Source organism: Oncorhynchus mykiss, chromosome 9 (genome assembly GCF_013265735.2).
Source record: "Oncorhynchus mykiss isolate Arlee chromosome 9, USDA_OmykA_1.1, whole genome shotgun sequence".
NCBI lineage: Eukaryota > Metazoa > Chordata > Actinopteri > Salmoniformes > Salmonidae > Oncorhynchus > Oncorhynchus mykiss.
In genome coordinates, this window is record NC_048573.1 from 52642910 (window position 1) to 52669856 (window position 26947).

The 26947-nt window shown below is 42.9% G+C and overlaps 1 protein-coding gene and 1 long non-coding RNA gene across 5 annotated transcripts; one reads left to right on the top strand and one right to left on the bottom strand.

Annotated features, from left to right (window-relative positions):
• The first annotated feature begins 16764 nt into the window (after positions 1-16764).
• Positions 16765-20400, top strand: LOC110532366. Of its 3 annotated transcripts, XR_002474827.2 has the most exons (5): positions 16765-17195; positions 17603-17667; positions 18530-18668; positions 19125-19340; positions 19959-20400. It is a non-coding gene; the product is annotated as an uncharacterized LOC110532366 (long non-coding RNA). The 3 variants fall into 3 exon arrangements; XR_005053291.1 differs by having other exon boundaries at positions 17603-18668; XR_002474825.2 differs by lacking the exon at positions 16765-17195 and having other exon boundaries at positions 17216-18668.
• Positions 20401-20507: 107 nt separating this feature from the next.
• Positions 20508-25853, bottom strand: LOC110532367 (SUZ domain-containing protein 1). Of its 2 annotated transcripts, none has more exons than XM_021616209.2 (4): positions 25700-25853; positions 24489-24538; positions 23993-24262; positions 20508-23663 (listed from the first exon to the last, which is right to left on the bottom strand). In XM_021616209.2, exons 2-4 carry the CDS (start codon positions 24533-24535, stop codon positions 23555-23557), a joined length of 426 nt encoding a protein of 141 aa, XP_021471884.1. In that variant the 5' UTR covers positions 24536-24538; positions 25700-25853; the 3' UTR covers positions 20508-23554. The 2 variants fall into 2 exon arrangements, with proteins under 2 accessions (XP_021471884.1, XP_021471885.1); XM_021616210.2 differs by lacking the exon at positions 25700-25853 and adding an exon at positions 24948-25633.
• Positions 25854-26947: the final 1094 nt, after the last annotated feature.

Genomic DNA, 26947 nt, shown 5'->3' on the forward strand with positions numbered 1-26947 from the left:
GTGTTCTTATTCTCCATGGACTTTACAGTGTCCCAGAACTTTTTTGAGTTAGTGTTGCAAGAAGCAAATTTCTGCTTGAAAAAGCTAGCCTTGGCTTTTCTAACTGCCTGTGTATAATGGTTTCTAGCTTCCCTGAACAGCTGCATATCACGGGGGCTGTTCGATGCTAATGCAGAACGCCATAGGATGTTTTTGTGTTGGTTAAGGGCAGTCAGGTCTGGGGAGAACCAAGGGCTATATCTGTTCCTGGTTCTAAATTTCTTGAATGGGGCATGTTTATTTAAGATGGTTAGGAAGGCATTTTTAAAAAATATCCAGGCATCCTCTACTGACGGGATGAGGTCAATATCCTTCCAGGATACCCCGGCCAGGTCGATTAGAAAGGCCTGCTCGCTGAAGTGTTTCAGGGAGCGTTTTACAGTGATGAGAGGAGGTCGTTTGACCGCTGACCCATTGCGGATGCAGGCAATGAGGCAGTGATCGCTGAGATCTTGGTTGAAGACAGCAGAGGTTTGCCCCCCATCTATAGAGGGGAAGTTGGTTAGGATGATATCTATGAGGGTGCCCGTGTTTAAGGCTTTGGGGGGGTACCTGGTAGGTTCATTGATAATTTGTGTGAGGTTGAGGGCATCAAGTTTAGATTGTAGGATGGCTGGGGTGTTAAGCATGTTCCAGTTTAGGTCGCCTAGCAGCACAAGCTCTGAAGATAGATGGGGGGCAATCAGTTCACATATGGTGTCCAGAGCACAGCTGGGGGCAGAGGGTGGTCTATAGCAGGCGGCAACGGTGAGAGACTTGTTTTTAGAGAGGTGGATTTTTAAAAGTAGAAGTTCAAATTGTTTGGGTACAGACCTGGATAGTAGGACAGAACTCTGCAGGCTATCTTTGCAGTAGATTGCAACACCGCCCCCTTTGGCAGTTCTATCTTGTCTGAAAATGTTGTAGTTTGGAATTAAAATGTCTGAATTTTTGGTGGTCTTCCTAAGCCAGGATTCAGACACAGCTAGAACATCCGGGTTGGCAGAGTGTGCTAAAGCAGTGAATATAACAAACTTAGGGAGGAGGCTTCTAATGTTAACATGCATGAAACCAAGGCTATTACGGTTACAGAAGTCATCAAAAGAGAGCGCCTGGGGAATAGGAGTGGAGCTAGGCACTGCAGGGCCTGGATTCACCTCTACATCGCCAGAGGAACATAGGAGGAGTAGAATAAGGGTGCGGCTAAAAGCAATAAGAATTGGTCGTCTAGAACGTCTGGAACAGAGAGTAAAAGGAGGTTTCTGGGGGCGATAAAATAGCATCAAGGTATAATGTACAGACAAAGGTAAGGTAGGATGTGAATACAGTGGAGGTAAACCTAGGTATTGAGTGATGAAGAGAGAGATATTGTCTCTAGAAACATCATTGAAACCAGGAGATGTCATTGCATGTGTGGGTGGTGGAACTAATAGGTTGGATAAGGTATAGTGAGCAGGACTAGAGGCTCTACAGTGAAATAAGCCAATAAACACTAACCAGAACAGCAATGGACAAGACATATTGACATTAAGGAGAGGCATGCTTAGTCGAGTGATCAAAAGGGTCCAGTGAGTGGAGAGGTTGGTTGAGGGTCACGGCGATTTAGACAGCTAGCCAGGCCATCGGTAGCAAGCTAGCATAGGATGGAGGTCTGCTGTTAGCCACCTCTTGCGTTCGGTCAGTAGATTAGTGGGGTTCCGTGTGGTAGAGGGGATTAATCCAAATCACACAACAACAACAAAAATAAGAACAATAGATATAGTTATAGAGGCCCGAGAAGAAAACATAATAATAATAAAAATAAATAAATTGTCTGATTGTCTATTCAGATAGCAGCCGGTAAGACAGCTAACGGTTAGCGGGCCGCAGATGGACGTTCAGGTAACGTCGCGACGGAGGAGCCAGCCGGATCTCCTTCAGGTAGATAACGTCGGCAGTCCAGTTGTGAAGGCCCGGTGGGGCTCCGCGTAGGCAGCAAAACGGGTCCGGATAGGTGACTGCAGCCCAGGAGTGAAAGATGGAACTCAGGAGTGATTGACGGAGCTGGCTAGCACCGGAACAATCGATGTTTGCTCCGGAATCGACGAAAGCCGACTGTCACACGGATAGCAGCTAGCTAGCTGTGAGATCCGGGTATGAATGTCCAGAGAGCAGTTGAAATCCAGGGACATGGAGAGAAAAATTGGTCCGGTATGTTCCGTTCCGAGCCGCGCTGCGCCGTACAAAACTGGCGATAGATTTTCGATAGATTTTCGAGCTAAAGGATAGCTGATGACCACAAACCGTGGGTTAGCTGAATACTAACAATTTGCCAGTAAAGAAGCTAACTAGCTTCTGATTAGCTTCTGGATTAGCTTCTGGGCTAGCTCCTGGCTAGCTTCTGGCTAGCTTCTTGGAGTTTCTGGCTAGCTTCTTGGAGGATTACAGATCTGAGGTAAATAATACTTTTTTATAAATATAAATTGGTGAGGCTGGTTGCAGGAGAGTGTTTAGAAGATGAGTTGATGGAAAATAAAAATAAAATGTATGTGAAAAAAGTTGTAAATATATATATATATATATATATAGAGGACACGACGAGGACAAAAGACGTCTGAACTGCTATGCGATCTTGGAGAGTAATATGTAAGGGAGGGAGAGTTATTTTTAAAGAAGAAGAACATTAAGAAAAAAGGGAATGCAAAAGGGCCTATGAATGGGTATACCCCCTGCCTGCCTGGCCATGCAATGTGTTTTTACTAGTTGTCAATAGGTGTATGAATGTATGTATGGTTTATGGCATGGATTCAAATAGTAATCATATTTGGCTTATTAGACAGTTCATCTAAGGGGGAAAAAAACACACAAACCATTTGCGAGCACAGACTGGAATATGTTCCGGGATTCATCCAATGGCATTGAGGAGTACATCACCTCAGTCATCGGCTTCATCAATAAGCGCATCGACGACATCGTTCCCACAGTGACTGTACATACATATCCCAACCAGAAGCCATGGACTACAGACACCATCCACATCGAGCTAAAGGCTAGAGCTGCCACTTTCAAGGAGCGGGAGACTAATCTGGACGCTTATAAGAAATCCCGCTATGCCCTCAGACGAACCATCAAACAAGCAAAGCGTCAATACATGATTAAGATTGAATCCTACTACACCGTCTCTGATGCTCGTCGGATGTGGCAGGGCTGGAAAACTATTACAGACTACAATGGAAAACCAGACGCGAGCTGCCCAGTGACACGAGCCGACCAGACGAGCTAAATGCCTTTTATGCTCGCCTCGAGGCAAGCAACACTGAAGCATGCACGAGAGCACAAGCTGTTCTGGATGACTGTGTGATAACGCTCTCGCTAGCCGATGTGAACAAAACCTTTAAACAGTTCAACATTCACAAAGCCGCTGGGCCAGACGGATTACCAGGACGTGTACTCAAAGCATGTGCGGACCAGTGTCTTCACAGACTTTTTCAACCTCTCCCTGACCGAGTCTGTAATACTTACAAGTTTCAAGCAGACCAACAGTCCCTGTACCCAAGGAAGTGAAGGTAACCTGCCTAAATGATTACCGCCCCGTGGCACTCACGTCGGTAGCCATGAAGTGCTTTGAAAGGCTGGTCATAGCTCACATCAACAGCATCCTCCCAGACACCCTAGACCCACTCCAATTTGCATACCGCCCCAACAGATCCACAGATCTGACGCAATCTCAATCGCACTCCACACTGCCCTTTCGCACCTGGACAAAAGGAACACCTATGTGAGAATGCTGTTTATTGACTACAGCTCAGCGTTCAACACCACAGTGCCCAGGAAGCTCATCACCAAGCTAAGGACTCTGGGACTAAACACCTCCCTTTGCAACTGGATTCTGAACTTCCTGACGGGCCGCCCCCAGGTGGTAAAAGTAGGCAACAACACGTCTGCCACGCTGATCCTCAACACAGGGGCCCCTCAGGGGTGTGTACTTAGTACCCTCCAGTATTCCCTGTTCACCCACGACTGCTTGGCCAAACACGACTCCGTGGCCAAACACGACTCCAACACCCTCACTAATTTTGCTGACGCCACAACAGTGGTAGGCCTGATCACCCCAACAATGATGAGACGGCCTATAGGGAGGAGGTCAGAGAACTGTCAGTGTGGTGCCAGGACAACAACCTCTCCCTCAATGTGAGCTGATCGTGGACTACAGGAAAAGTAGGGCCGAACAGGCCCCCATAACCATTGACGGGGCTGTAGTGGAGCGGGTCGAGCGTTTCAAGTTCCTTGGTGTTCACATCACCAACGAACTATCATGGTCCAAACATGCCAAGACAGCCATGAAGAGGGCACAACAAAACCTTTTCCCCCTCAGGAGACTGAAAAGATTTGGCATGGGTCACCAAATCCTCAAAAGGTTCTACCATCGAGAGCATGGTTGCATCACTGCCTGCTATGGCAACTGCTCGGCATCTGACCATAAGGCACTGCAGAACGGCCCAGTACCTCACTGGGGCCAAGCTCCCTGTCATCCAGGACCTATACAATAGGCGGTGTCAGATGAAAGCCCATAAAATTGTCAGAGACTCCAATCACCCAAGTTGTAGACTGTTATCTCTGCTACCGTACAGCAAGCGGTACTGGAGCGCAAAGTCTAAGACCAAAAGGCTCCTCAACAGCTTCTACCTCCAAGCCATAAGACTGTTGAACAACAAAACAATCGCCACCGGACAATTTACATTGACACCCCCTTTGTACACTGCTGCTACTCACTGTTTATTATCTATGCATAGTCACATCCCCCCCAACTACATGTACAAATTACCTCAACTAACCTGCACACTGACTCGGTACCGGTGCCCCCCTATTTTAGTCTACTTGGTGTGGCAGACCAGGGGGTTGGGTCAGAACATTTACACAGATCAGACAGAGTAGGATTAGCTCAGTTTCAAAGGTGTTTATCAAAATAATAGTTCAAAAGAAAATAATAGGAACCTCCAACGATAATCGGCGGTCCAGAGCCTCCAGCGACGGTCGGCGGTCCGGAGCCACCAGCAACGGTTTGCGGTCCGGAGCCTCCAGCGGGGGTTCTCAGTCCGGAGCCTCCTGCGAGGGTTCCCAGTCCGGAGTCCCCGGCGACGATCTACGGTCCGGAGTCCCCGGCGACGATCCACGGTTCGGAGCATCCGGCAATGATTCACGGTCCGGTTCCTCTGCCGATGACCCACGGTCCGGTTCTTCCGGCGACGAGCCACGGTCCGGTACCTCCGATGACGTGTCCACGAGCGGAGTGGGTACTTCGCCCCGCACCGGAGCCGCCCCCGACGGTAGATGCCCACCCGGACCCTCCCCTATTGAGTCAGGTTTTGCGGCCAGACTCGCACCTTTGGGGGGGGGGGGGGGGGGGGGGGTACTGTCACGCCCTGACCATAAAGAGCTTTTAATCTCTATGTTGGTTAGGTCGGGGTGTGATTTAAGGGTGGGTTATCTAGGTGAATTATATTTCTATGTTGGCCTAGTATGGTTCCCAATCAGAGGCAGCTGTGTAGCTCTATGTATAATGCCTGTGAGCATTATATTAGCGTCACGTTTAATTTGTTTGTTTTGTTCTTTAAAGTGAATACTTTCGCAAGGCACTGTATATATATATTTTTTAATACATGTGAACCACACTTTGCCATAGCTTTCTGGAGTTTCAACTTACACTATAAAGTTCTTTCAAATATACAAAGTGGTAAGACCACAAGGACTCTGATCTCTAATGATCCTCCTCTCCCAGGTTGGTCTGAGTGCATTCTCTGTGCCTGCCGTAGCACCAGCTGCCCTAGCTACTGGTGGAATGGATATAAGTATCTGGGCCTTGCTTTCCTCATGCAGGTGTGTATTTGGTTGTAAGTGAATATGCAATTCTTATTTTTGCTTTTTTGACAAGGATAAGCAATGTCTTAAAACAAAGTAAAGGTGATGTGTGGATGCTTTTTCAACAGGCATATAATTGGACAATTGACTCAGGTAATGTTTGTCTGAGTTTGTCTGAAAATCTCATCCCAGAGACAAGCATTTTATGATCTTGGTGTATGAAGTAAATCTAATGAATGTGTTTCCCTCCTCAACAGGCCTATTGTTGGATGATTGAGTCAGGCAATGAGGACAGACTGTCGAAGGACCCCTTCTCTCTCTACCGCTGTTGCCAAAAATGTCCTACCTTAGTTTTCAAAACCTCCCATAACCATGTCAAGTCCACTTAACTCCTGAGAGTCCATTTCTTGCTCAAAGCCATGAGTGAGCTTGTGGCTGTGATGTTTATCCTCATTTCAAGGCTGTTCAGAAGACTGTCTGTCGTGTCTATTTTTAATTGTTAACTATAACCTGGGTGTCCTCTCTAGCCTTGTCTACAAGGCTTACTGGCACCAAATGCGCCTTGGTTCGGGCATGTACAAAACACTTTCTTTGAAGGGCTCTTTGTTTGTTTACGTCTGAGGCATAGGATGTTAATTTACTGTACATCCCACCTACTCTTTGGCTAGTTTAATCCATCCAGTCGTAACCCACCCAAACGCCATACCTTTTTGCATGTTGTCCAGACCAATTTTTAATTCTGCATGAAAAGCCATGGGTTATATGTTTGCTTGTCCTTGAACTGCAAATCCACCACTTTGTCGGTAGATGCACTGCTCCCAGTCTCCCTCCCACTGAGTCTGACTCGCTAGTGGAGGTGCCGGTGGTGATGCTGAACTGGTGGGATTAGCAGCGCTGCTACGACGGCATCGCCATCAGGAACAGTTTGCCCCTCACTCCTCTCCTCCGGCACTGACAGTTATCTGGCTCGTTCTGGGTTGGATTCAGTCTTTCTCTGGATTTGTGGACTTGAAAAATGTAATCAAACTCGACTGCCTCTTCTTATCCTTTTTTTATTTGTCTTTCCCACAATTCAAATTCATTAGGGAGACGACTAGCCTAGGCTACGTAACGTGATTAGGTAAGGACCTCTTCACCAGCTGACCACCACTACCAAGACCTGTGTCAAGATCAGTTGCTTACCCCACCGGCCCTCCCCATAACCTCTATGTACAAATAAGAAAGCAGGTCTGGAATCAGTGTGGCAGGATAGGATGATTACACAGAAGGATCACTGTGCTTTTATATGATTGTCTTTCTGGGGGGTGGGAGAAATAACGAGGAGGCAACTTGATTTAACGCTGATCTCTTTTATTAGAATGTCTACAGTGCGAACAGTGAAACAATTAATAAATCATGCCGGTGAGAGGTACCGGTGCGGGCAAATAGGTGCCGGAACAAACCAAGTCAAATCTGAGATGTGCCGGATCCGGTTCAAATTAAGCACTGGATGTTGTACCATGATCTGGATTAAGACCTGGCCCAAGGTACACTCACTATCTGAATACACTGCATCTGTAATAAGACAGTAATTAGGCTAGTGTAGAGTTCAGCACAGTGGATTTTATACAACTCCTGCAGCTCAGAAGTAGTCATCACCAATCCCTCTCTGTTATGTTTCTAATTTGGTGCGCATCAGGCTACTTTTATTTACCTCTTATTTTATTTTCATTTCACAGGGACTCAACCCAGGATAGGCAATCACTGAGATCAAGAAAATTATGGCACCATACAAACAGGTCATTAACCCCATGAACATTGTGAAAAACCACCTGCCTTGAATTCAACTAGTAATAACTCTAAATGATTGAAGTTTGAGTTTATTTTAGTTTATTTTATTTTTTACAGGGTTTTACAACGTTTCAGTAAAAGTGCCGGTTTTAGCCAGCCAGCTAATTTTCAACCTCAGTTAACCGCAGGTTATTAAAAACAATTACCATATAGACAATCATTGAGCAGTGAGCACACGCAGAGCAACATAGGACAAGCAAGACATAGCATACAGACAGAGCAACATAGGACAAGCAAGACATAGCATACAGACAGAGCAACATAGAACAAAAAGCAGCAAGACAAAATTCATAAAAGCAACAAAGTGTTTCCATACCTTACAAACGACAGACAACATGGAAAGCGGCAATACACAGCTTGGGGTTATGTTCACAAATCTGATTGACCTTTAGCCATGTCTTCATGCATTTTGTGAAAGTGTGATATGTGGGGCAGTTATGTGTGTCTGATGGCAGTGTATTCCAGACATGGGAAGCTCTCACAGAGAAAGCGGATTTACTAAAGGTGCTTTTCCTTAAGGGAACTATACAGTCACCTCTCATGGCAGACCTTGTGGATCTGCTGCCATATGTTTGGGTTTTCTGTTTAACAAAAATACTGAGTGGAGGGGGAGCCAGGCCATTTAGGATCTTGAATGCAAGACATGCATTGATGTATTGCACAAGATTTTCCCAACTCAGGAGCACATGCTTTCTGAGGATGTAACAGTGATGATGGCTATTGGGATTCCTACCAAGCACTTTGAGAGCCTGAAGACAGACTGAATAGGTTTTAATGTTGTACAGCAAGCTTGGGCCCAACTAGTCAAGCAGTATGTTAAGTGGGGGAGTATCATAGATTTGAAGTATGTTAAGTGGGGGAGTATCTGAAGTAGTTTTGCTACCTCTGTAGTCAAACAATTTCGTATAAATCGGAAATTAGCTAGGTTGAATTTGGTTATTTGAATGACCTTTTTCACATGCTTTTTAAAAGAGAGGTTGGAATTGAGTATGATGCCAAGGCACTTAAAATCAGATACAACCTGGAGCTTCTCCCCTGACACATTGACATCTGGCTCAATATCATCTGTTGCCCTCTTTGTGAAGAACATGCAAACAGTTTTTTTCACATTGAGATGCAAACACGAGTCACTGAGCCACTTTGTAACCTGGACCATTACAGTAATGAGTTCTTGTGCAGCTTGTTGTTTGCTCTTTGCATACACATATATCACTGTATCATCTGCATACATTTGAACTTCACACCCAGTACAGACAGAAGGCAGATCTTTAATGTACAGGCTGAACAGGAGGGGCCCCAGTATTGACCCTTGGGGCACGCCCACATCATAGCTAAGAGTGGGCGACAGCTCATTGCTCACTCTGACACACTGAGTTCTACCTTCAAGGTATGATTTCATCCATCTCAAGGCATCCGGGGGAAAAGTTGAACTTGGTCAATTTTGTGATGAGAATCTCATGGTTAAGAGTATCAAAAGCCTTTCTTAGGTCCAGAAACACAGCCCCAACAACGCCCCCTTTGTCCATCTTGGACTTCACATTTTCCAGAAGAAAGCAGTTGGCCGTTTCTGTGGAGTGTTTTGCTCTGAAGCCAAACTGCATGGAATGTAATGTGAAGGGGCTGTTTTTGAGGTGGGCAATCAGTTGTTCTGCTACACACTTTTCAACAATCTTTGACACCACAGGTAGTATACTAATGGGCCTGTAGTTACTCACGTCAGTAGGGTCGCACGATTTAAAGATGACCGTTATTATAGCCGACTTCCATACCCTTGGAAACACCCCCAGACCAACGATGTGTTGGTGACCTTAGTAATGGGGCCAATGAATGACTCTTTGTAGTTTTTAAGAAAGGTAGAGTCCAGCCCAAACACATATTTGGCTTTAGAGTTCTTTAGTGAGTTAATCACCTTGTTTACCTTTGACTCAGTAACCTCCCTTATGATGAAGACAGGTTGAGCGTCATTCACTAGCACTAAGCCCAAGAAACCAGTGGAGGGGTTCTGTGTCAGTACCCTGACAGTCAATAAAGTAGGAATAGAAGGCTATTGCTATTTTAACTGCATCCTGTGTTAGATTGTTATTCACCATGAGTTCTAGTGTTTTTGCAGTGTTACTACATCTGTCATGCTCTAATTTGGATCTTAGGGCTATTTTTAGAGCATAATCTCGTTCTTTCATACATTTCCAGATTTCTCCATTTAGCCAAGGAAGAGTGCTCTTTTGGCCAGGTTTGGATTTGATTTTCTTTAGGAAACCATTTATGTAGTATGGATTGTGGATAGAAAAACTTGACTATCAGCTTCCACGTCTGTATAGGACAAGAGTTCATTCTAGTTAATTCCCTTAATTGCATTTTCAAAATAGTTTAATTCACTCTTATGTATTCTTAGTTGATCCGGCTTTCTAACAGTAGAGAGGTTAAACCTGCTCTTAGACAGCTTTCTGGCTATAAGTGTCAGATTATGATCAGATAGCCCAGTTACCATATTGAATGATTTAGTCACTCTCTCTGGTTTATTACTGAACACCAAATCAATCTGTGTTTTAGAGCAACAAGTCACCCTGGTTGGCCCTTTAACTAGCTGTGTATGGTCAAAGGTATTAGTGATCCGTTTGAGGGTTTTCCTACCAGACTTGTCTTGCCCCAAATCACATTCCCTAAGCATGTTATTAAACTGATCAAAAAACACACTTTTGGTGGAAGGTGGCCTATACATTCCAATAAGGGTAAAAGACATTTGGGGAGACAGTGTAACGTTCAGGTCAATACATTCTAGTTCATTATCACATGACCACTCAATTTGTTTACATCGGATATGTTCTTTAATGTAAATCATCACACCCCCTCCTGTCTCTCCTGAAAACATTGTAGCCAGGCACAATCAAAGCAGCATATGGAGAGTTTTTATGGAGCCATGTCTCTGAGAGGCAGACGGAGTCAAGGTTGGAGTCTGTGAGTAGATGTTGAATTTGATCACTTTTTGGAATGACACTACGAATGTTCAAGTGCCCCCCTAGTAGTCCCTTGGGCTTAGTTCGTGGGTCCCAGATGACTCGAGAGTGATTGACACATTGAAAGAAATTACATTTTCTGTGTTTTCTGACGGCTGGGTTTAGGCCGTTTTGTTTAGTTTTGATTAGGGGCAGTTCGGTAGCACAATTAACAATCCCTCCCGCCTGCACTGGGTGAGGGGAACTAATTAAAACAGCTTGCGTACCAGAAACAGAGTCAGGGATCGCATATAGCGACTTGGGTATGTTTGAAGAGTCAAAGTCCATCCTGGAGCCGGGTGAGTCGAGAGAAACTATGGGACCATAGCACTCACCCACTTCCACAGCGGCAACGATACTTTCCACTCCGGTGAGTATAGATGGCTCGGTGATGTTAGGCCCAGGATTGAGTTGCACATCCCCGGAGAGCAGGAGGGTAGTGAACAGGTAGTTTAACAGTTTCCGATAAATGTTGGACTTCAGTTCAGTGGAATAGGGAGCGAGGTAGACGGCCAATTTTCAGAACATTATGGTATGCTGTGTAATGTCCGCTCCGGTGGAACGGTGAACCAATGTGTTTGGTGTTGGTATTCTCCGGCAGTAGATTTATTGTGTCATCCCAGCAAGGACACACTGAGATTATCAGTAGAGCAGCTACATAACTGACAATCATGGCAAAGTACTGGAGATAAAACACATAATTGCGCTTTAACTCTTTGCATGAGTTACTTAGCTGGGGTCGGCGTACACCTGATGTTTTAGATAAAATAACAGGATTGGTATGAGAAGCGGCACCTGCCGCACCACCCTGTCTTCCGTCCGCCATTATCCAGGTAGCTAACTAGAGGAGGGAGCAAAAGGCACGGGGCGAAAAAAGTAATGACTCAATGCTGAATTTTCCATCACACATCTTTTCAACAAAATAAAAGTAAATCATGTCCCTTTCATTAGATTTCACACATGGGAGAAAAAAAAGACAGTCTAGAAGATTCCAGTGCTTTTTATGTGCCGCCAGAGATTTTGGGGCACCACGAAAAGATAGCACATTGGGCCCCACCACCACAGGCCACACCAACCCTGCGCAATTGCTGTAACCACACACCTCCAGAACCCAATCGACCCATTCAAAGCTTTAAATAACTCTACCTTTGCAGGCTTGGAACTCTCTTGTAGTCCAATATTTACTATTGGTATTTACTGACAGTGAGCTGTGAAAATATAACACTGTGCAGACATGCATGCAACATTCTGCATACAGTCAAATTCACTATTTGATTCAAGACTGATACCCTCTATAAGAAATGTGCTAAAGGCCATCTTTTACAGTCTAAATGTAATTAATGGTAAAATTCTTGAATGGAAAATTCTATTAACATTAATGAATAACTTAAAATAAATAATTTAAATATACATTAACCTCTTCAATGAAAATAAATTAACAACTATAGAATGATATAATAAAATGTAGACCTAGAAAATAAGCAGCTGTAAAAATGGAAATGAAAAGGTCAAGTGGTCACCAAATCAATAGGTTTCTTCCACTTGGTCTTGATTTTGCACAATACATTTTTATGGCAGTCCAGCCATTACTTTCAGATCTCTTATTTTCAGTCTTGTTCTCAGCCTGTTTGTGTAGTGATCCAAGAGCCATGCCATTTAACAGTTGTCACTGGCCCTTGCTCAGCCTTACTCACCAAGAGCCCAGGGCCGAGCCTTCTTGCTAGCAAAGTCACTGATCAGGTCTTTGAAATCCAGCTTTCTAGCTAACTGACTTCAAATGGACAGCATGGCAAGACTGCAAATCCTGTCCTGGGACATAGTGGACCTCAACTATTTTAATATTTTTTAAATCAGTTTTAGCTTACTGAAAGCTCTCTCACCAACAGTCACAGGCAGTGTGCAAAATATACATAAAGCAATGCACACCTCTCCAAAAATGCTTTGCAGCTGCATCTTACAAATTGCATTCAGGAGACCAAGAGGGGACACGTTAGGGGGGAAAGTGGCAGCATATATAGTGTTCAGGTGTTTTACTTCATTTTGAAACTCAGGTGTAAGATCTCTGGAATATTTCATGATCAGTGGTTGGCACACAGAAGGGACTTTATCCTCACTAATCAGCCCAACTTTCAGAACAGCAGAACATTTTTCTACAATTTGCAGTGGTGTGGAACCTAGTGTCGAAGTCACTTATGTTGTCCATAGCAGTAAAAAACACTGTGTTCTGAAACACCGTTGCTGCACTGTCCTGAGCTGTCTCCTGAGACGTCTCATCATGGAATCTCTTCCCTTTCCTTTGACGGCTGTGTTCCTTGCTAAATTGAGGTGCAACATCCATTTGCGTAGCAATCAGTGGCGCCTCAAACAGGAGAGACTCTCATCCATCTCTAAGAGCCTGCATCTCTTCCTTTAAGGCTCTGTGTCAAATTCGATTTTTCCTGACTGGAGAATCACATTCCTGTCCTCAATTCATTGCAGTACCTGCAATTATGCCAACTGACATGTCATTCAACACAATGCTGCTCACCTTCTTCAGTTGGGAGTAGGGATGATTCAGGGGTATGGTGATGGGGAGACAGGGCTGCCAAGCCTGATACTGCTTCTGTTGGGCCTGGCACCAGACAGGGGCAAGGACAATCGAATTAGTATGAATAGCTTGCTAAAAGTTTGCCTGAATTGATTAAATGTCGGGTTAGAGGAGCGAAATGTAAACACAGAATGTTCTGTCAAGACATTAACTAACGTTAATGTTAGGGGAGCAAAAGTAGCCCATTTCACTATGGACTAAGCTAAAAGGTTAATTCCATCACTCACGGAGTATACCTCCCTTCCTTTGTCAAAAATTGGGTGACATACTATGGCCCTTTTCTCTCTCCTGTGTCCTTTTCGTTTTTGGAAGCCAGATCTTTCTTTGGGAAGCTGAGACATGATGCTCCACCGGCACTCCTCACTCGCAATTCATTGCTAGCAAGTACAGTTCGCGCCTGGTTTGGGGGCAGGACCGAACCATTTGATGTAAATATGAGGGGGTTTGGGCAATACAGAAGCTCTCTGGCCAAAAGAGGCTCTCTGGATGTTTCCTTTTTGCCAAAAACAAGAAAAATAAACCGTTCGTTTTATTAGTACATTGTAAATCAAATATAATGATAGGTACATTTTTTTTTCAATATAAAAATTATTAACCAAAGGTCCTAATCATTTTTTAGGGCCCCTGTCAGTCACAGGCCCGTAGAATCGTCCTAACGTTTCTCCCCATACAGTGTGTAAGAGTGAATGCGTGCTTAAAGCTAGGAGAGAAAAGAAGAAGAAATGGAATCACTGCTCCCTTTAGAGAGAAAAATACAGAAAGGGGATGTGTGATGACGTGATAATGTGAGTTTATTACTCAGTGTGTATAGATGAGCATTAAGCAAGGACAGATTTTACAGCTAACAGCCTTATAACCATATTATGGCATGATGTTGAGCTCTGGACCACCATTTGATGTTTGTGTATTCATTGGATAAACTGTATATAAATAATACCATGAGGAAAACCAGTTAAATGTTATTTAACATGTAAATATGATTGAAATGCTTCTTAATAAAGGAAGTGGAAGTCAAACAGGCTTGGGGATGTTTTAATACCATTGTATTAAAATACTGCCTTCCTGTTTCTCTAGTTCTGTTTCCTAGTTTTTGCCGATTCTGACCATTCTGCCTGCATGACCCCGAGCATGCCTGCCATCCTGTACCTGCCTGACTCGGACCTGATCACGAACCCTGCCCTCGACCTGCCCTTTGCCTGTTTCGGATAAATCATCTTGAGAACTGTACTATCCGCCTCCCGTGTCTGCATCTAAGTCATATCCTGAGTCGTGATAAATGATCTACTCAGAATGCAAGTACAGTGCATTCAGCAAAGTATTCAGACCCCTTGACTTTTTCCACATTTTTGTTACTTTACAGCCTTATTAAATTGTTTTTTACTTTGTCGAAGCACCTTTGGCAGCGATTAGAGCCTCAAGTTTTCTTGTGTATGACGCTACAAGCTTCGCACACCTGTATTTGGGGAGTTTGTCACATTCTTTGCAGATCCTCTCAAGCTCTGTCAGGTTGGATGGGGAATGTCGCTGTACAGCTATTTTCAGGTCTATCCAGAGATGTTCGATCGGGTTCAAGTCTGGGCTCTGGCTGGGCCACTCAAGGACGCTCAGAGACTTGTCCCGAAGCCACTCCTGCGTTGTCTTGGCTGGGTGCTTAGAGTTGTTGTCCTGTTGGAAGGTGAGTCTTAACCCCAGTCTGAGGTCCTGAGTGCTCTGTAGAAGGTTTTCATCAAGGATCTCTCTGTACTTTGCTCGGTAAATCTTTCCCTCAATCCTGACCTGTCTCCCTGCTGCTGAAAAACATCCCCACAGCATGATGATGATGCTGCCACTACCATGCTTCACCGTAGGGATGGTGCCAGGTTTCCTCCAAATGTGACGCTTGGCATTCAGGCAGGCAAAGAGTTCAATCTTGGTTTCATCAGACCAGATAATCTTGTTTTTCATGGTCTGAGAGTCCTTTAGGTGCCTTTTGGCAAACTCCAAAGGGGGCTGTCATGTGCCTTTTACTGAGGAGTGGCTTCCGTCTGGCCACTTTACCATAAAGGCCTGATTGGTAGAGTGCTGAAGAGTCTTGGTGGTTCCAAACTTCTTCCATTTAAGAATGAACGAGGCCACTGTGTTCTTGGAGACCTTCAATGCTGCAGACATGTTTTGGTACCCTTCACCAGATCTGTGCCTCAACACAATCCTGTCTTGGAGCTCTACGGACAATTCCTTTGACCTAATTGCTTGGTTTTTGCTCTGACATCTACTGTCAACTGTGGAACCTTACAGGTGTGTGCCTTTCCAAATCATGTCCAATCAATTGAATTTACCACAGGTGGGCTCCAATGAAGTTGTAGAAACATCTCATGGATAATCAATGGAAACAGGATGCAGCTGAGATCAATTTCGAGTCTCATAGCATAGGGTTGGAATACTTATGTAAATAAAGTATTTCTGTTTTTATTTTTATAAATGTGCAAAAATGTCTAAAAACCTGTTTTCACTTTGTTATTATGGAGTATTGTGAGTAGATTGATTAGGGGGGAAAAGTAATTTAATCCATTTTAGAATAAGGCTGTAACGTAACAAAAATGGAAAAAGTGAAGGGGTCTGAACATTTTCCGAAAGCACTGTATGTTTTAAATACTATGATTTATCATTGTCCCATGGGGATGGGAACAGTATCAATTAGAAATTTGATCTCATGATTATGTTGGATTTGCATTTCACTTGTGTGAACAGGCTGAGCCGCCGAGGCTATATAAGCATAGTAAGCTCAGTCACGCATGATGCAGCCGCCTAATTTATTTATTTTTGGCTCTGTTTATGGAATGTCCTAGGTATCATGTGTAGGGATAGTCTCATGCAATCTGGCATATAGTGGTCATTTTTAGATTATAAACAGTAGGCCTATAATGATTTTAAAAACCACACAAAAAACATTACATTTAATCCTTATTTATTTCAAAACTTTTGTTGTTGAACAAACTCTTATTCAAAAGCAGGCTATATAGCCCATACTGTATGGGCTTCCGTAGAAATGTGCTTAGATGTCACAGGCAAAATAGAAGATAAAGGTAAGCTAGCGCTCTCTCTAGTATGGGGTACTTGTTTTGCTCGTCAGACCTCAGTTTGCGAGTCGTATAGATAGTGGCAAGGATTTCTTTGTTCTTGGGTTCCTCTCAGAATTATTAATTCATAATTTATAGAATCTCTGCTATGTTTATGTCATTGGAACCCCTTTACTCAGATCAGTATTTCCCAGACTCGGTCATGGGGACCCCAAGGAGGGCACGTTTAGTTTTTTTGCCCTAGCACAACACAGCTGATTCAAATAATCAAAGATTGATGATGAGTTGATTATTTGAATCAGCTGTGTAGTGCTAGGGCAAAACCCAAAATATGAACCTCTTGGGGTGCCCAGAATTGAGTCTGGGAAATGCCGATCTGGGCAGAGATGCTATAAATTAATAATTCTGAGAGGAACCTAAGAACAAAAAAATCCTTGTCACTATCTATACGACTGGCAAGCACATTTCTACGGAAGCCCATACAGTATGGACTATATAGCCTGCATTTGAATAAGAGTTTGTTCAACAACAAAAGTTAAGAAATAAATAAGGGTTAAGGCTGTTGTCATAAACTGACTTCCAGTTGTCATGCCTGTTTATGACATATTTATAACACTGTTATGATGGATTCATGGGAAGTTTAACCATGTTTTTCTTCTGTCATGTTCTATCAATCCATTCATGAGGCTATGGCCCTCTTGCGCTGTTGCCCTTCTCATCCCTCCAGCAGATGAGTGTGGTGACGGTGGCCCCCGGGGGACAGCCATCCCTCGCCTTTATCAAAGAGGGCCCGAGATCATGGCCAGGCTCTGCCTGAAAGAAAGCAGTACGGGAGAAAGACAAAGAGAGAGGAGAGATAAAGAGAGCCATGAAGTTATAGATATTTTACAGAAAGAATAAGTTGCGATAAGATTAGCATTAACACTTGTTCAAATGAATTTTGTGAGGTGTTTTAAGCTCGTCTTCTTTGATTATTGTTTAGCTCTATTGTCTTTCTTTTAAACCATGTCTTGCAGTGCCTACACAATTCTCAAACACCCTGCATACTTTTGCAAGTGAAGGCTTCAGGGTGCTACCTCTCAGCTACAAACCTCTGGATGGGCAGACTGACTTGAGCACCATTGAACAACGTTTCACCATTGAACCACATTTTATGTTCTTTATGTCCCTCCTAGCTACTACCCAAGTCCTCCATGACCTCTTCTAAACCTCTACCTGTAGCGCCGATTGTGAACTATCACATTTACTAGGTGTTGATGGAGATGTGTTTGTGTCCACAGGGGGGAGTTAGAGATAGACATGCAGTCCCTGCGGTCTGCTGGTAATGAACAATCTGGTCAAGCCGGTGAGTGCTGAGGTCATAACTACCCTCATATTGGCACATCTTCATATCATCATGGTCACTGGTATGAATAGCATCTCTCTGTCTTTGTAGCCCAAACATGGTCTGTTCTACTGTTAATAAACTGTGCTCTGGATCAGATGACATTCACAAATACTTGAAATAGCTTATCTATTGACTACTGTGAAGTTGGTCCAATTAAATGAAAGACAGGAAGAATGGTATCCTAACTTGTTGCGGGTCTATAGGATACCTTGTGAGTATAAAACCATCACAGAACAGGTGAGGAATTTATTCTGCAATGATTCTAATCTAACCTAGGAAAAGGATGCCTATTTCTAATTATTCTAGAATGCAAAGAAACAAAATTGCTGTTCTCTCTTCTCACTAACAGCAAACAATTTCATCTTATCAATTTGTTATGAACAAACGTGTCCATCTTATCCCCCATTTGCACAAAATACTAGGCTACTTGCCTGCTTGCAATACTTCAAGCACTAGAAACTGTGGATACGCATGGTCTAAAGTTTGCGAGATGGTGAGCACATTCTAACCTCAAATTGAGTTTTTATAAAGGTACATTTTGTGTGAAAACTGCCACACGCATGTTTTAGGGTATGTTTTGTATGTACGCATGGTTTATAAATTAGGCCCCAGAGGAGGAGACGGGACTAGAATGACATTGATTGAAAGTATGGAAAAGGAGAAAGACAAAGAAACTCTGTAGCGAATGGAGGTACATGAAAGGACAGACGAAGGGCAGATTCTTCCATTGATTGGCTCAGTTCACTTTGGCACAGCTCAGTAGTGTGAAAAGGGTACAGGCCTAAGGTCTCACCCACTCCCCATCTCCCTCCCTGTGTAGCTACAGTGTGGGCATATGGGGAGACGGGCTCAATGACTGCGGAGCCTTGAGGGCCGCAGATGTAAGTGTGTCTGTCTGAGGATGATGCTTCTGTGGACTCTCCCTTCACCTCCAAGTCAGACAACATCAGCTGTACACGGTAAGGACACCTGACATCCAACAGTACCGAGTACTGTAATGTCATAGAAAAAATATGTGCTGTTGTAATTATTTTTGACAAGGGTGATTCTTCCTGTCTCACATGGAGGACCGGTATTCTCTGGTGACATCGTTCAGTCTCTTTAAGTATTGTATAGTCTCATCCAAGTTCCCGTCTTTACTCATCCTCTACACTGAGTTCTACAGTGGTTGCTAAGCCAAGCCTACAGTTTATTTACCTATGGAATGAAATAAAGGCAGGAGATATGACAGATAATGTGTGCAATGTTTTGGAGGGGTTTACGGTGCACACTTCCTCATGACAAGTTTTAACTTACTTCTTGTCGATATCTAACATTCAATTTGTCTGGATCAGAAGAATGCTTTGGAATTTAATTTTACCCTCACTCACCTATAGCACGTGTTGACTCTCCGCCATTTTGTGTGCCCCTTTCAGGAGAAGACTAACCTGGTCAACCTGCAGTTCCTGTTCTTTCCTGGTGATGCTGCTGGCAATCATTATAGGGAAAGGGGGACCCAGCATTGAGCTGTGCCCCTAGCGGCCCCACACCAGACTTCTGGCGCTGCCGGTCCTAGCTAGCCTGATGCTGCACACCCTGCTGCTCATCCTGGGCCAGGTGTCCACTCTGCAGATCACCACCACCCAGTACTGGTAAGGACCATTGATTAATAGTGATTATGATCAACTTGAATTGTATAGCACCTTTCATAGAGCCCCACAATGGAGGTGTCATAATACCAATAAAACCTAGCGGTCAACGGGGAAATGGTTCCAATCGTTTTCCCACCATTCATATTTCCTATAGGGGATTTTAGAAACGCTTAAAATAAGGGCTGTCAAAGTTTACATTTTGATAATCATGTAAATTCCTCTCGGACAAGCTGACTTTTATCAATATATTCAGCTTTATTTACTCTCAGATTCTAAAATGCTGATTAGCATCAAAGTAGACATGGTAAATACAGGTGAATATATTGATAAAAGTCCCCTTGTCCTAGAAAGATTTAAACAGTTATCGAAACTTTTGGCCATGTAATGTATCACATTATTTGTTGGGTTTGGTAATGTTGTACTGACGTGTCTTGCAAATCAGTTACAAAAAAAGTGTAGCCACACTCATCTTCGTCATCTGCTTCCTATTGGAGGTACTGTATGCAGAGCCAACTCTAGGGCCATGTTCCAATATTGTTAAAAGCATCCTTCCTTCTTTGAGGTAAACTAATTTTAGGATTGACTGTGTGTTACTATGTCCCACTGGCTCTCCTCTAGATACTGATAGTACCGCATGCCTTGGTCTGTCTGCGTCTGCTACAAGGGAGGCAACCGTCCAATAAGCAGTACAAGCGCCTAGAAGTCCTCCTGTCAGACTCGCCCTCCTAGCCCAACCACTAGCCCCGCCCCAATGCAGTCATTGGCCTGAGCTAGCATCAGCCTCCCCTCCCATTGGACAATATTATTCCCCCGGCCAGAGTGCCTGGGATCTGAGTCAAATGAGCAAACTCTGAGGTATGTTTTACACATTTTAATTTTCAACAGCAATGTGAAGTACAATACTGTGCCACTGGTAGCAGCCAGCAATATTAGACTATAAAACGTCAAATAACCTTGTCAGGTTGCATTCATTTGTGAGAATTGAGAAACTTGAAATGTTTAGTAAAGAGCGAATTTGATCCCATAAATAAAGATTTGTTCAATAGGGGACTCCGATGGACTTCGTACAACAAATGTGTATGAGAATATACAATGTATCACTGGTGAAATCCATATAATTTTAAACTGTCTCATGGCCAAGTTGAGATATGAAGGACAAGCAGTGGATTATTTTACAAATCATTTTTATTCAATCAATATTTACAGGCCTTTTTGTGTTCTCACTCAGCGCTTCACAAACCATGTTGATCCTCTGCCTCCCCCCGCTAGTTGGGTTGGTGCAGACAGACTTTCAGGAATCCCTTACAGTATCCAGGGTTTAACCTTTAGCATATTCAGTTTACACAACCAAAACCTCCTCACTAATATGACATCAGGTGAAAACTTAAGTCAGTGGGGAAGCAATGTAACCGAACACTCCAGATGGATGGTTCATAGTTAAGTGACTACCACAGTGTCCATTTTGCACATTTCTATCTGAAGCAGTAACATGGCTGCTATAGAGGGTCCTGGACTCCACTGGGTTCTTTGGAGTAGCGTAGTGATATTCCTCCATTCAAATACCATGGCATACTGAAGGGGCCAGAGGCTAACCACCTGGCAGACTTGGACTGTCTCAGATTCCTTTCATTCCAAACATACATTTGTTGAACACATCGGTGCAGCATTATCAGTTTTGAAAGTAGGTGCTAACTCAGGTATTATTATGAACATCACCTTTTTTTGCACTCAATCCCTCCCTAAGATTGAAATGTCAAAGACTGTCTCTCATCAGCACCTGAGTTACTTCAGTGAAGTACATAGAAGAAATGAACATACAGTTGACAGTAGATATGGAGGGGCAGTAAAGGGTACAGCAGTACGTTTATTTCCCATGACACCCCCCCCAAGTCCTGCCAGCACCACCTCTACAGTTGAGTTTGAACTAACCAATATTAACAGAATGATTTAAAATGGGGGTTGATTAAAATACTGCTCTGACATCACTACCGTCTCATCATACAAAAATACAGAAAATATTAAACAAAAAGGACCAAAATCCACAATTTGATCTCCATTTGTCTTGTTGTACTGTTTTATTTAAATATTTTAAATAGAAATCAGGACAGACGCCAGAAAAAGCTAAATTTAAAAAAAGACAACCGTAAACAGAAGTTATCAGAACTTAACTTACACACATCACCCTCCATTGAAAACTAATGGCAATGTACAGATTTGATCATCAATCATCAAAATATAAGTGGAACATTGACAACAAAAAACATGAGATGAGGGCTGTGGAGTAAGGGGGAATTGAATGGTATCTCTAGCATTATTGCTGGGTGAAGCTGGTAACAGGTATAGTGCCTTCAAAAAGTATTCACAACCCTCAACTTTTCCCCACATTTTGTTGTGTTAGAAGCTACATTTAAAATGTAGATTTGCCACTGGCCTACACACACACAATACCCCATAATGTAAAATAGGAATTATGTTATGTAATAATGAAAAGCTGAAATGTTGAGTCAGTCAATAAGTATTCAACCCCTTTAAGGCAAGCCTAAATAAGTTCAGGAGTAACAATTTGCTAAACAACTCACATAAGTTGCATGGACTCACTGTGTGCAATAAGTGTTTAACATGATATTTGAATGACTACCTCATCTCTGTACCCCACATACAATTATCTATGAGGTCCCCGCAGTTGATCAGTGAATTTCAAACACAGATTCAACCAAAGACCAAGGTTTTCCAATGCCTTGCAAAGAATGCTACCCATTGGTAGATGGGTAAAAAAAAAAGTAGACATTGAATATCCCTTTGAGCATGGTGAAGTTAATTACACTTCGGATGGTGTATCAATACACCCAGTCACTACAAAAAGATTGACAGCCTTCCTAACTCAGTTGCCAGAGAGGAAGGAACCCGCTCAGGAATTTCACCATGATGTCAATTGTGACTTTAAAACAGTTACTGAGTATAATGGCTGTGATAGGAGAAAACTGAGGATGGATCAACAACACTGTAGTTACTCCACAATACTAACCTAATTGAGAGTGAAAAGGAAACCTGTACAGAATTTTAAAAAACAATGAATACTTTTGTATTCAGGACAAAGTTATGTTTGGAAAAATCCAATACATTATTGAGTAGCATTCCCCATATTTTCAAGCATAGTGGTGGCTGCATCATATGATGGTATGCTTGTAATGGTTAATGTCTGGGGAGTTTTATAGGATAACAACAAAAAATGTATGGAATGGAGCTAAGTACAGGCAAAATCCCAGAGGAAAACCTGGTTGTCTGCTTTCCACCAGACACAGAGATGAATTCACCTTTCAGCAGGACAATAACCTAAAATATAAGGCCAAATCTACACTGGAGTTGCTTACCAAGAAGACAGTGAATGCTCCTGAGTGGCCAAGTCACAATTGAAATCTACTTGAAAATCTATGACAAGACCTGAAAATGGTTGTCTAGCAATGACAGAGCTTGAAGAATTTTAAAAATAATTAAATGGGCAAATGTTGCACAACCCAGGTGCGGAAAGCTTTTAGAGACTTACGCAAAAAGACAGTTGTAATCGCTGCCAAAGGTGCTTCCACAAAGTATTGACTCAGGGGTGTGAATACTGATTCAATACTTATGAAATGACATGTTTTCACTTTGTCATTATTGGGTATCATGTGTAGACAGATGAGAAAAAACTATATTTAAAACAAAATGTGGAATAAGTCAGGTGGTATGAATACTTTTGAAGGCACTGTACTACCATCCCTCATTTTGCTTTGCTTCGGTCACTACTCTTCTGTTAAGCATCCTCTGCTCTCAGTATTTCCATATGGAAGTGTCCATGGCTGATGACCAAATTAGCCACAGAAGCAATAGCCCCATAGGTTTCCCATGACAAGAGAAGGAGAGGACTCCTTGGACAACGTGGGTGTAGGGTGGGGTACTTAAAGGGATCATCACAGTAGGCAGAAGATGTCCTTTATCACAGTGTTAAACAGTGGGGGTGGGATGGAGAAGGGGAGAAAGCATGCTTCCTACAGAGCCTCTAATTCATCCCACACATTACCAGTGGGAGCCATGAGAGGGGAGGATTCTGATTCACAGCTGATCCCATACCATGGAATAGAAGGAAATGTTTTTTAAAACCCTGTGATACCCCCTGGAGCCCAGACATTTCATCTTCCTCTCCATCTCTCCCAATAGCAGGATTGCCCCTCTTCCACTTATCTGTTTTGGCAGAAGCCTTGAGTGCCGTCGGGGCCTGCTGGTTGGCGGACAGCATGATTGTTTGACCGGTCCTCTGGAGGTGTGGTAGAATTTGTACGCCCTGGTCTGGAGGTAGGGAGAAGGCCAAGAACAGATATAGTAACTACAAAAATAGGCTTTAGTTAATAGTTGGGTTTCCAAGCTGTTTTTTTATTTGCACAAAATAAATCTATTGTAAATTGAGCAGATACAATAACGATCCATTAGAAAGCTGTGACAAGATTCCCAGACTTTGTTTACAGAATCATAGAGATGATGGTGTCTGTTCCAAACATGTACAGGTATACACACAATACACACAGTACACTTGGGATTAAGAGCTGTAACATAGTAGATGTGCAGTGGACACAACGTTGCCCAGCACTAACAGGTGTAGGTGTGAGTTATTTATTTACCGGTCTGTGTTGGGCTTTTCCTGAGGCGACTCTTCAGGGCTGGCACTGCCCAGTATTCTCTTCCTGGCCTCAGCATACTCCGCCTCCCGCTGGGCCAGGGACTTGACCTGTGGCACAGGCCGGTTCTGGCCCTGGGGCGACCCTAACGACCCGTTACTGGAGGGCCGCTTCAGAATGCGGATCTGGGGCGGGGGCGCAGCGTGTGGGGAGTCGTCCTGGATCACAACGCCCGTCTTCAATGGCGACTGTGTAGTGTTATTACTGGACACTCTGGGAGCAAAACAACAAACTAGTAAAAATGCTGGGAGGCAGATGTTTTGAGTAATGAGGTTATGAAATGCACATGCCATTAATTAATTGACTATATTCCAAAAGTCCTGTTCATTATTAGAAATGTTTGCTCCATGACTTGTTTGATTAATGAGTAATGTGTGAGTGAGTGCCTAGTGTGTCTCCGGAAGGCCAACAGTGTTTCAGAACTGAGCACTTTACTCACTTCTCTTTCTGGCTGATCCTAAGCTTTCCTTCTATTCTTCTGTCCATTTCCTGCATTAAGGGGACAGAACAGAACGATCGGTCATTAAAATGCAATTGTACATTTCATACAGCATGAAAAATTCTAACATTAAGCCAAATGCAACTTAAAAGGGGTAGCCTGGGAGAGCAACGTAGAAAGGGGGAGTAGAGGGTGGCTGGATTCAATTTCAAAGTTATTTATACACTGGCAGTAAAACCATAGCAAGGCTGAAATATAGGATCGCTAGTAGCTGGTAAATTGACGTTGAAGATGGAAACCTGATTGACACCATGATTTTGTTTTCAAGATGCAAATATTACCGCTAGCTATCGGTGCACATAAATCGGTATAAATGTTTATGAAATATGCATTCATTCATAAATGGACACACAACTAACGTTATCCATACAAGACATCTGGATTTTAAAGTGAAGCTACCTAAAGCGTTTCAACAAGCTATTTTGAACATTCAGGGCAATCTTCCATCACATCAGGTCCAAGGACAGCTTTGGCTTGCTTTTCAGTTGTCGTAACGTCATGCCAGTTATTAGCTAACGACGTTACTGGCTAGTTCAAACAAACCGGCGTTAGCTAACGTAATGTCATTAGCTAGCTAACTAGTAGCGTTTATTTTGTAACTAGTAGCGTTATCTAGCTGGCTAACGGTGCTAGCCTAACAATATGAACATATCAGTATCTGGCTAGCTAACGTTAACTGATTGGCTAACGACGTGGCGTTAAATGGCTGCGGTAGCTAGCTAACGTTAGCTAGCTGGCAACCCGTTGCCAATCGGTCAAAAAATACTACATCTGTAGTGGTTGCTGACTGAATGGCTAGAAGTTTTGGTTAGCTAGCTAACTATGCTGGTTGCCGGCGCGAAGAAAAGGCTAGCTAAATGTTGTGGCTGGTTCGACTGGGCCATCATTGCATTTCCTGTGTCAGTTCCCTGGCTCGAATTTAATATTAGCCAGTTAGCTGTGTCTAAAAATATCTGTCCCACTTCGTCTTTCATTTCTGGCATTGCTTGCTAACTTTACTAGCTATCAATGTTAGCCAGCTAACTTAAGCTAGTTAAGCGAACGTTGGTCATACGGACTGCCTAAAAATGTGTCAAGTGATCCTTTCCTCAGCAAAAAAAAAAGCCAATGCATACGAACTCCCACAGATCTCCATTGTAGCATATTCTTACCCCACTGTCCGCTACTTAATCACAACTTTGGGAAACTTCATCATCCATGTTGCATTCTTTCAGACACGCTGAAGAGTTTCGTTCATGGGCACGCCAGATCCGCCCCTTATCCCACTCGCTGACATCACTTGTTTTACGAACCAACACAGCCAGGGCACCGCGTAGACAGGTTTGTGTTCCTACGAAATGACGTTTCACAGTTGCCATGCCTCTCCCTCTGCTTTTTTTTTTGTGTAAATTATTATTTATTAAGCAGTAAAATGCAAAACACAAGACACAGAACAGCCAGAGGGATTACACAAATAAATAAGGAAGATAAGAAAAAAAAAATACAAATCCACATTATATTAAATCAAATACAGATGTAGCGAATAATTTTTTTTTTACATTTAGTTTTGTATACGTTTTAATGATTCTAAAAAGTTTTCCAAATCAGATAAAAATGTAAGAAAAAGCGATTTTTCTTCATAAATGTTGATTTGTGTAAGAAAATGTGTCCTAATAAAATAAAGGGATTTATGACATACTGACGTTCAATTGTGGAATCATTGTAGTAAAATAATATGTCAAATTTAGATATTTCAATGGTTGTATGCATTTTGTTGTGAAGATATAGTTTTACATCAGTCCAGGACACCTCACCATGTAAACAATTACAGAATAAGTGTTCAATAGATTTAGTTTCTAGTTTTAAAAAAAGGATTCACTGGTAACGTCAGGTATATATTTTTAAATGAGGGTGGGGATGTCAAAATCACTAAAACCTCTCCAAATCTGGATCGTCACTAGCGATGGACATTGAGTATTTTCTGTGAGCCGGATCATTTGGTTTCATTCAACTAAAAGAGCCACTCATTTGGCTCTCAAACGGCTCTTCGTTCAGTAAGGTTTATAAATGGAAAAACCATGAAAAATAGTCAATCTCTAATTTAAAGCCCAAAACGTTGCTTAACATTATGTCAGATAGTGAAATGTGAGTTCAAATATATGCTTACCATACCCAATTATTAGATGGCCTACAATATACACTGCTCAAAAAAATAAAGGGAACACTTAAACAACACAATGTAACTCCAAGTCAATCACACTTCTGTGAAATCAAACTGTCCACTTAGGAAGCAACACTGATTGACAATAAATTTCACATGCTGTTGTGCAAATGGAATAGACAACAGGTGGAAATTATAGGCAATTAGCAAGACACCCCCAATAAAGGTGGGGACCACAGACCACTTCTCAGTTCCTATG

Bases quoted from the DNA above. Each gene is read 5' to 3' on its own strand.
- LOC110532367 (XM_021616209.2), bottom strand. From the start codon at position 24,535: ATGGACAGAAGAATAGAAGGAAAGCTTAGGATCAGCCAGAAAGAGAA. The intron at 24,263-24,488 runs GTGAGTAAAGTG...TTTTGCTCCCAG, and splicing joins AGGATCAGCCAGAAAGAGAA to AGTGTCCAGTAATAACACTA. The intron at 23,664-23,992 runs GTAAATAAATAA...CCCTACCTCCAG, and splicing joins GAAAAGCCCAACACAGACCG to ACCAGGGCGTACAAATTCTA.